This window comes from Tupaia chinensis, unplaced genomic scaffold, assembly GCF_000334495.1.
Source record: "Tupaia chinensis unplaced genomic scaffold, TupChi_1.0 Scaffold000179_1, whole genome shotgun sequence".
In the NCBI taxonomy this organism is placed as follows: Eukaryota; Metazoa; Chordata; class Mammalia; order Scandentia; family Tupaiidae; genus Tupaia; species Tupaia belangeri.
Window position 1 is genome coordinate 4,083,323 of NW_006159654.1, and position 11,074 is coordinate 4,094,396.

General features: G+C 35.4%; 1 protein-coding gene across 1 annotated transcript in view; it reads right to left on the reverse strand.

Annotated features, from left to right (window-relative positions):
• The window catches only part of GLRA3 (glycine receptor alpha 3), a 123,151-nt gene extending 114,216 nt beyond the window's left edge, over positions 1-8,935 (reverse strand). The window contains exon 1 of the mRNA XM_027771044.1: positions 8,840-8,935. Coding sequence (XP_027626845.1) covers positions 8,840-8,935 — 96 coding nt within the window. The remainder of the gene's footprint in view (positions 1-8,839) is intronic.
• Between the last annotated feature and the right edge of the window lie 2,139 nt (positions 8,936-11,074).

An 11,074-nucleotide genomic window follows, 5' to 3' on the forward strand; every position in this document is an offset into this window, starting at 1 on the left:
CACACACACTCACACAGAATAATACACACACACACACATGCACACACACATTCTTTAATATGCATTCAATCACTGTATATAATTATAGCATGCAAAAATGAATTTCCCCAAAATGAATACACTGCATATTAGTCCAATTAAAGATATTATCATACATGTTATCATCAACAGATAATTTTCCATTTTTGTGTCCCTTAAATATTTTGCTTCTTTCTTTTCCTCTTCATTGCTTTCCTCTCACCCTCCTTTTCCTACCATCCTCACACACTGTCTCCAGTATCCACAATTGTTCTTACTGCTTTTATATCTTCCAATCTTTCAGTTTCTGCCAGAGTGCAGTATATACTCAGTGGGGACATAAAATGCCTCTCTTTCATAGTCAGGCTTGCTTCACTTAGTAGTAAATCTTCCATATTTGTCCTCTTTCTATCAAATGCCAGGGTCTTTTTGTTTTCATTGCTGAGTGATAGCATAATCATACACTGAGTCCACAGTGTAAATGTGCCACACTTTTTGTCAATCTATTCACCTGTTCATGGACATTTGGATTGGTTGCATGTCTTAGTAATTGTGAACAATACTGCAATAGATGTGGATTTGCAAGTATTTTTCCAACTGGGTGCATTCTATCCTTTGGGTAGACAGCCAGGAATGGAACTGCTGGATCATATGGAAATTCTATATTTGCAGGTATTTGAGAAACCTCCATATTATTCTCCACAGTGGCTGTACTAATTTACATTCCCACCAACAGTGTAGGAAAGTTCCCTTTTCATCACAGTCTTGCCAGCATTTACATTTTTTATTTTTGTAATTTTAGCCATTCTCACTGGGGTTAGGTGGTACCTCATTGAGGTATTGATTTGCATCTCCCTTATGATAAGAAAAGTTGAGCATTTTTTCATATGCTGTTTGGCTGTTCATGTGTCTTCCTCAGAGGGTTGTCTGTTCAGCTCATTGGTCCATCTTTTAATTGGGTTGATCACTTTTTTTTTCAGGTAACACGCTTGAGTCCCTGTATATTCTGGTTATCAGTTCCTTATCTAGGACATAACTTGCAAATATATTCTCCCATTCTGAGCATTTTCTCTTCACTTTATTTATTGTTTCTTTTGCTGTACTGAAGCTTTTTAACCTGATGTAGTCTCACTTGTTTATTATTGAGATTAATGCCTGCATTTTGGGGGTCTTATTAAATAATTTTTGCCTATCTTGATGTTTCCAATAATTTTACCTGTGTTATCCACCAGTAATTTTATAGTATGAGGACTTAGGTTGAGATCTTTGATTCATTTTGAGTTGATTTTTATTTTTTATTATTTTACTATTTTATTTTTTCAGAGAGATTTTTGCTATAGGGCACGTGTGCTCGCCAGAAAGACAGAGAAAAGCAGAGAGACAGAACGTGAGAAATCACCCCCCGGGGGGATGACCACAACAAAATCCCTTCTCCTCCATTCTCCTCTCAGGATCTTGGGCATGCACCCATATGCTCCCGGAGTGAGTTTAAGTCACCATGCCCGTGATTCGATAAGTGGTCGACTACATGGGAGTCCAGAGACATAGCCATTACACTAACTGCTGGTCCCATCAAGTTGATTTTTATTAATGCTGAGAGATAGGGATCTGGCTTCAAAATCTATCAAGACTGAATTGGGAAGACATAGAAAGCCTGAATAGATCAATAACAAGGAATGACATTTAATCAGTAATAAATAACCTCTGAACAAGGAAAAGCTGAGGTACTGATGATTTCACTTTTGAATTCTATAAAACGTTTAAAGAAGAGCTAGCCCCCATTCTACTCAATTTATTTCTAAAGATCCAAAAGGAAGGAATTCTCCCAAACTCATTTTCTTAAACCGTTATCACCTTCATCCCAAAAACAGACAAGAGCATAACAACAACAGCAACAACAACAAAAAAACACTACAGACCTAATATCTCTGATGCATATAGATGCAAACATTCTCAACAAGATACTAGCAAATTATATCAAAAGACACATCAAATAGATTATACACCTTGACCTAGGACACTTTATTCCAGGGATGCAAGGATCTTTCAACATACACAAAGCCATAAATATAATACACCATAGTAACAGAAAAAGAATAAAAGCCAAATGATAATCTCACTTGATGCAGAAAAAAGCTTGATAAAATACAACATCCTTTCATGATTAAGACTGTCAGCAAAATTGGCATTAGAAGGCACATTTCTCAACACAATAAAAGCCATCTTTTATTGAAAGATGAAAATTGAAAACCCCATAATATCATACCAAATGGGGAAAAGATGAAAGCTTTTCCATTAAAATCTGGAACAAGACAAGGCTGCCCCACTTTTTCCACTGCATTTAAATATAGTACTAGAAATCCTAGCCAATGTGATCAGACAAGAGAATAAAATGAAAGGCATTAAAATAGGAAAGAAGTCAAATTATATCTATTTGCAGAGGACATCATTATATACATAGGAAACCCAAGAGAATCCACAAAAAGTATCCATAAAGTGATAAATGAATATAGTAAAGTGGCACAAAAAAATCAATATACAAAAATGTATAGCATTTATATATGCACAAATAAGGAGCAGACTGAGATAGAATTGAAAAAAGCAATCCCATTTACAATGACCTCAAAATGTATAAGATACCAGGACCAGCAATTAGTGTAATGGCTATGTTGCTAGATCCCCATGTAATTGACCGTGGTTTGAGTCCAGAACCCAGCAGCTTAAACTCACACCGGGCACATGTGCGTGTGTGCCCAAGATTCCAAGAGGAGAATGGATGAGAAAGGATTACAGCATGGTCATCCCCCTGGGGGGTGATTTCTTACTTTCTATCTCTCTGTCTCTCTCTGTCTTTCTGGTGAGCCCACATGCCCTACAGCCCAAAAAAAAAAAAAAAAAAAAGAAAGAAAGGAAAAAAAGAAAGGATAAGATACGTAGAAATAAACCTAACCAAACAAGTCAAAGACCTCTACAAGGAGAAAAGGAAATAGAAAATGACACAGAAAAGTAGAAAAACATCCCATGTTTCTGGATCAAAAGAATTAATATAATCAAAATGTCAATCCTACTCAAATTAAACTACATATTTAATGCAATCCTTATCAAATTACCAGAAACATTCTTCACAGATTTTGAAAAAGTAATCATAGAATTTGTCTAGAATCATAAAAGATTCCATACTGTCAAAGCAATTCTGTACAAGAGTAGAGTAGGAGGCATCTCAAACTTGACCCTGAATATATATTACAAAACTGTGATAATGAGAACAGCATAGTAGGGGAACAAAAATGGCATGTAGACCAATAGAACTGAATAGAGACTCCAGAAATAAATACCAAAACATACAACCAATGGATTTTTGGCAAAGGGAACCAGTCAATCCAGTGGGAAAAAGAAAATCTCTTTAGCGAATGGTGCTGGAAATCTAGGTATCCAACTGTAGAAAGGGATCCAGGTGCCTTAACTGTTGTGCTACTGACTAATCTGGTAAAAATATTTTCGAAAGTGAATGGTATATATTTAAAATAGTAAATGCTATATATATATAATTATACATATATATGTAAATATATGTGTGTGTGTATATATAGATAGATAGATAGGGGTATATTCATACATATATATTATATTACAATGTATGTGTGTATATACATGTGTTCAAGTGTGCATGATATTAATATCAAAGCCATCACTATCTACAATCATAAAATAAAAATTGATAACTACTGGTAATTGAATAACACTAACTTTTAGACAAGAAACTAGATGCTTTAAATATAATTTGGAATTAGAAAAATAATGACTAAATTTTACCTTGTATATAAAATGTCAGGATTATATTGAATCTTTTAAAGACCAAACAGCTTCATCTTGCATTGCAGATACTTATCACAACTGTTGGACTATATCTAGTCACTTCCCACGAATCAGGTCTTATTTACTCTCAGATATAATTTGGGAATACTGCTATAGAACTAACAGAAGAAAGAGGACTTAAGAGCGATGTAACATAACATTTTACCAAAGTAAGGAAATTGTATTAACAAATATTTTAACCTCAAATGGTTCCAGTTTAAAGATACCTATAGACTGGATGGCAATGCAGTAATAAAAAAAATGACAGTACCAGCAGTTGGCATAAGGACTGTCACTGGACTCCCATGTAATTGACTGTGATTCTAGTCCTGGACCCGGTGGCTTAAAACTCACGCTGGGCGTGTGTGCGTGCGTGCCCAAGATCCTGAGAGAATGGAGGAGGAGCGATTGTGGTGTGGTCATCCCCCTGAGGGTATGATTTCTCGCTTTCTGTATCTCTGACTCTTTCTCTTTTTCTTTCTGGCGAGTGCATGCACCCTATAGCAAAAACCTCTCAAAAAAAAAAAAAAAAAAAAAAAAAAAAAGACACTCTGAGAGGTTGACCCATGTGGGAAAGTCCTGCATTTCTGTCCAGAGATGTTCCTAAGTCTAATGGGCACACACATACCCATGATCTGAGACTAGCTGAGTATGGGGGTGAATCAGCACTATGATCCTGCTGAGTGTGCCTCTCTTCACTCTTTCTCTCTCTTTTTCTCTATCTTTGTGTGTTTGTCTCCCTTACTTGTGGAATAAATAAATTAATTAATTAAGTTTAAAAGTCAGTTAATTTTTTAGCTATACTCATACATATTTTTAAAATTTATCCTGTTATTTTGGTGTAATGTTTATACTTCCCTTTACATGTTTGATAAACTATTAACACTTAGCAACTTGGTATTTGGGGAAAAGATAGTTTAGGAAATAAGAAGAAAGAAAGATAATATTGACATCAATCTGTTCATATTTGTTTTTAAATTGTTCTTAGTAGGAAATTAGACATGCAAATAAAATTATTCTAATAACTAAGCTTAGTATTTTCAAATTGTTCTCAACACTGAAGCTTTTTATCACACTTTCAAATTCTAAGTGAAATTTAAATTTTCTGACATTTAAAATACTTATTGTCTTTTGGAAATAATTTAATTCATGAGGATGTATATGGTATGTCATTTACTATGAAAAGTTAAGATTGACAATTGAAAGAAAAATGTTCCACTTTGGAAAGTTTAATGAGCTCAATACTATATGTCAAAGATAAAATTAAATTGTATTTGGAAAGATATTTTCCTTCTGAGCAATCCAGGTAATTCTTTCTTTATTTTTTTGAAAGGTTTTTGCTATAGGGCATGTGTGCGCGCTGGAAAGACAGAGAGAGACAGAGAGACAGAAAGCGAGAAATCACCCCTCAGGGGGGATGGCCATGCTGCAATCCCTTCTCCTCCATTCTCCTCTCGGGATCTTGGGCACGCACGCACACGCGCCCGGCGTGAGTTTTAAGCCACTGGGTCCGGGACGCGAACCGCAGTCAACTACATGGGAGTCTAGCGACATAGGCATTACGCTAACTGCTGGTCCCTCCAGGTAATTCTTAACTAAGTGTTTATTTATTTGGAGATTAACCAAAAAACTGTGTAGAGACTGGCCAAGAAGTTCTGTGGAGGCTACTAACTGCCATGTAAATCTATAGAGAAGTTACCTTCTTTTAGAAACTGACATTGAATATTGCAGCATCATTTAGGATAGTTCTTAAGTGAAAGATGTAGTAGTTTCTTTTTCTGCACAAAATAAAATGGCACAAAAATATTCACTGTTTACTTTTAATCACCTAAACAGTACTTATACAACCCATCAAAATCAGAATTAAAAGGAAAATGTAATCAACCATTAGATCATTTTCTTCTTGACTAGACAACACCAGTCATTTTAATACTTCTACATTTATAGAGATTTGGATTATGCATGCATATTTAAAAGCATTTGGGTATAGACTATTATCATAGGAAAATTATAATGCACCAAATTTCAGTCTGTTTTCACTTTCAAACAAATATTTGGCAATCTGTGAGTGTTATCTTCTATTTGAATATGTATAATTTGGGATATTTATAATTTACAAATGCAGATCCTAGTGTGGGTTTAACACAGTGTTGATACTAAAACTCTTAGAAATACTTAAGTATGATTATTTCATTTCTATAGTATAGTTTTGTCCTGGCTCATTACTGAAACTATCGATATATTATTTGTACAATTAGCTTACTATTTATACATGAACACTTTCATGACAGGAAAATTATTTTAACTGATGAGAATGCACAGAGTAAATTAAGTGTCTGTACCAATACCACATTATGGAATGAAAATGAAAAGTGAGCTCTCCCTAATTTTCATTCAGGCTCTGAATTTGTAAAGTAATTCAGCATGATATACAATACATTGTTTAGTACAAGTGCTACCATTTCAAAGGCATGGTCTCTTTTATGATGGCAGATGATTTTATAATACTATGTTCACTTACAAACTGAATACCACTGAATGACTTCTGTTGAAATCCTGTACCCATTAAACAAACACAATTTTTTTTTTTTTTTTTTAGAGATTTTTGCTATAGAGTGCATATGCTCGCTAGAGAGACAGAAAGCTAGAAACCACCCACCAGAGGGGATGGGCATGCCTCAATCCCTTCTCTCCTATTCTCCTCTTGGGATTTTGGGCACACACATGTGCCATGGGTATGTTTTAAGCAGCTGGGTCCAGGACTTGAACTACAGTTGACTACATGGAAGTCTAGCAACATAACTATTATGCCATCTACTGGTTCCAAACAAAAACATTTTTAACTCTTAATTTTTAGAGTGTATTACATATTTAGATAAAAACCCTCTGAGATAGATATGAGATTTGCAATATTTTTTTCCTTCTACTCAAAGAGCAAAAAATTTTAATTATGTTAAAGTTCACATTATCTATTATTTAATGCTAAATCATACTTTTGGTATTTTGTCTAAAAACTCTTTGCCTAATCTAAGGTCACTAAGATTTTTTTCCCTTTGTTTATTATTTTTTTCTAAACGTTTTATAATTTTAGGTTTGGGATCCACTATGAGTTAATTTCGGTATAAGGTAAAAGTATGTGTTGATATCATATCTTCTCTTTTATATGAATCACACATTGTTACAATACCATTTATAAAAAAGACTAGAGTGATAGCTTCTTATGGTGCAGAACCTAGGAAAAACAGATCTAAATCTTCATGAGGTAAAAATTATTTGCTAAAGTCTGAGTTTTGTTCAGCTTTGAATCCAAATCAATAAAATTTTATTTTTCTCAGAATGATTGGCACTAGCTAGAAATTCTCTAGCATGATTTTGGAAGAGTTATGATTTAAATAAAATTTTTTAAAAATCAAGCATGATGAAATATATATATTTCAATATTTTAACAAAGAAAAATGGAAAGAAATTAATATTTAAACATTTTGAAAAATGTTCTTTGTTGGACCAGCAGATGGTCTAATGGTTGTGTTGTGGGACTCCCACATGGTTGACAAGGTTCTGGTCCTGAACCCAGAGGCTTGAAACTCATGCTGTGTGTGTGTGTGTGTGTGTGTGTGTGTGTGTGTGTGTGTGAATGCCTAAAATCCCAAGGGGAGAATGAAGGAAAAGAGACTGTGGCATGCCCATCACCTCTGGGGAGTGATTTCTCACTTTTGCTTACAAACTAAAATTCAGTCATTCAATATGTGTATGCATATTGACCAATATGTGCATGCATATTGAACAAGAGCTTATCTAATTCATTTGAGGCTAAGAGAATATATTGTTCAATGGTTTTAAAATAAGCTACTTTGAGAAATATAATTTGAAGAGAACAAGTACTAAAGTTTACTTCCAGTATTGAATTGTTCAGAACATATTTTTATTCCTTATTCCACAAATACCTGTGGTACTAAAAATTTTCAAGGGTAAACAAGTTAAATCATACTAAGTAATAAGAAATGGGGGCCCTGGAAAGAGAATTACAAAAATATATTACACTCTGAATCAAATAGCACTAAGCTTTTATGAGGCTAAGATCAAGCAAAAATTTAAGAGGAAAAAAATACCTCCCTCTTTTGTTTTAGATGTTTCCATTTCCTTTCAATTTTGAGAGTAAAGAAAGATAGGTAGAAATTCAGACTCGTTATATGAGTCATTTGCAAGTTGTAAAAGTCTCATGATCACAGCAGACAAATGACAGCTCTTAAAGCCTGTCTCCTGGCATTTCATCACTTTCCCCAGAAGGACATAAATAACTGGAAGGGAACTGCTCTGAATATGTCATTCTCTTTCTTGAGATACCCTGATCCTTGTGAAACCCAGTCTATGTCCCAAAGAAAGAGTTGGTGGGAAAGGATGAAACCATAGAAAAGAGATGGCAGAGTGCCGAAGGCCCACCCTACTGGCTGTTTGGTGTTATATACCCTTCATATTTTATAGTAGCAATACAGAGCAACCTATTTTGTTATATAAAAGTCCACTTGTGGAATAAAAGTATTTTTTAGGGAAACCCAAAAATAAGGTATTTTACCTTTGTAATTTTAGCCTTACAGAATGGAGTTGCAAAAATAGTACAGTTCCTTTATGTAGTTTCCCTAATTTTTTTTTAAGAGATATTTTTGCTATAAGGTGCGTGTGCTTCCCAGACAGAGAGAGACAGAGAGATAGAAGGTGAGAAATCACCCCCCTCAGGGGGATAGCCATGCCACAATCCCTTCTCTTCCATTCTCCTCTTGGAATCTTGGGCATGCACACACAAGCACCTGGAGTAAGTTTTAAGCTGTCGAGTCCGGGACTCAAACTGTGGTCAACTACATGGGAGTACAGTGATTTAATCATTATGCCATCTGCTGATCCCATTTTTAACCTTTAAAAATAGGATTCCACATGCCATGATTCTTCTGCCTAAGTTTCCCAGTCTTACCAGACAGGGTCTTGCTATGGTGCCAAAACTAGCCTTGATTTCATGATCCTTTTGCCTCAGGCTTCCTGAGTAGCTAGGATTAAAGGTACATAACATTGCATCCAGACTTAGATTGGTCAAGGAACCAAATACAGACCTTCCATGTAGTTTCAGCCTGTGAAGCACAGCATCATAGCAGCATGCCACCACAGGCCCCTTAAAATGTTAATATTATGGTATGATTTTCAAAATCAGAAAACTAACATTGACACACAATACTATTATTTATCAATAGCCCAGTTTTGAATTTCATGAATTTTATCTCAAATGGCCTTGGATCCAAACTAGGATCCCATAATTCATTACTTGTCTACTGAGTTTCTGCCAAATCATAACAGTCCCCTCAGCCTCAGCCTTTCTTTTTTCCTTCAGGTTCTTGCTACTTTTTAATATCATCTTTTTTTCTTTTTTTAGAATGTCCCTCAATGTGGGTTTTTCAGATATTTTCTCATAATTAGATTGATATCTTTCATTATTTTAGAGAGAGATTATTTGCTGTAGAGCATGCGGACTTACCAGAGAGAGAGAAAGAGAGCCAGAAAGTGAGAAATTATCCCCCGGGGGAATGGTCACACTGCAATCCCCGCTCCTCCATCCTCCTCTTGGGATCTTGGGCATGCACGCACACGTGTCCAGTGTTAGTTTTAAGTCTCCGGGTTCAGGACTCCAACCGTGGTTGACTACTTGGGAGTCCAGCAATGTAACCATTATGCTATCTACTGCTCCCAGGTATCTTTAATTTTTAACAAGAATATCACAGAAAGGATGCATCAGTTGATGGTGTGTGATCTCAATATATCTCATTATTGGTTATGTTGACCTTGATCACTTGAGTAATGTGGTATCTGCCCGAATAATTCACAGTAAAGATACAGGGATGTGGGCCAGCTGGTGATTTGCTGGTTAAGGCAACTGGAATCCACATGAGTTTCCACGTGGCTTGAGTTTTAGATCTGGCGATGCTGGGAGCATGTGCACCAGGTGATCAAAATCCTGAAAGGAGAAGTGAAGGGGAAGGTACTGTAATGTGACCATCCCCATGGGGAGGCACATTCTCACATTCTTTTATTCTCTCTTCTCTCTCTTCCTCCCCCAGCAGGTGCATGCACCAACTAATGAATTTTAATTAATTAATTAATTAATTAAGCAAGTAAGTAATAAAATAGGGGTGCTTATTTGTTACTATCTAATATTTTTGGTTTCCCCACAATCCTTGTGCCTTAGTTGATTGTAATTATTTTTTTTGGAGGTGAACTATCTTCATGGTTCTGTAAATCAGAGATATAGAAAGTGATTCTCTTACACATCTAGGGCATTTAACACACAATTCATCATTTCTGAAACTGAGATTTCACATGCAATAGATGCTTAAAGTTAAGTCAGTGTTTCTGTAATATTAGATTGAAGAACTGACACAAGTAATGGTGTATCTTAAAAAGAAAGAGCATCTTAGAATGACAAGGGAACTCTCTGGAAGAATAAAAAAAGTCTCAAAATTGAAAAATTTATGCCTGTTTGGGTTACATTCAGAATTTATTTTTCACATAATCATAATTAAACTACATCTGATGTGGATCCTGCTGTGATGTCTGATTATTTGTACCAAATACTCTGGCTTTACTCTTTCTGGTTATTTCTGTGGAGCGAAATTACATAGCCCTGCCTTGCTAAATTGTGTGACTTAAGCGGTAAATATGAAAGAACTAGAAAATGAAGAGGTAAGAGTGACAGTGGAGGAAGAGTGGCTGAGGAAGAAACAGCCAATACAAAGTGACAGAGAAAAGCTAAAATCTGGCATACTTCAAAAAGTTCACAGAGCATGTCTGGAAGGTAGAGTTGATTAGGATTTGGGTTAGTAAGAGAAAGGAGTCTGAAGACTTAAGGTAAAACAGATTATGTAGGTTATTGTAAGTCATAGGAATTGAGTTTTTGTTCCAAGAGCAAATAACAGAGAGCCAATAAAACAGCAGAAAAAAGGCAGTATCTTATTTGAATTTTAGCAAGACCTTTGTAGCTTCAAAGTGAAGATTGGGTAGGTAGTCAAGCAGGAACTGAGGTAGATTTTGTAAGTGCTGTTCTCATGGCAATGGAGGTGATCTACAGAGTGGTGAAAATGTGACAGATTTCAGAAACATTTGGGAGGTGGAATTGCTGCTACTTTCTCATTAATTAGATATTGGATATAAGAGAGAAAAA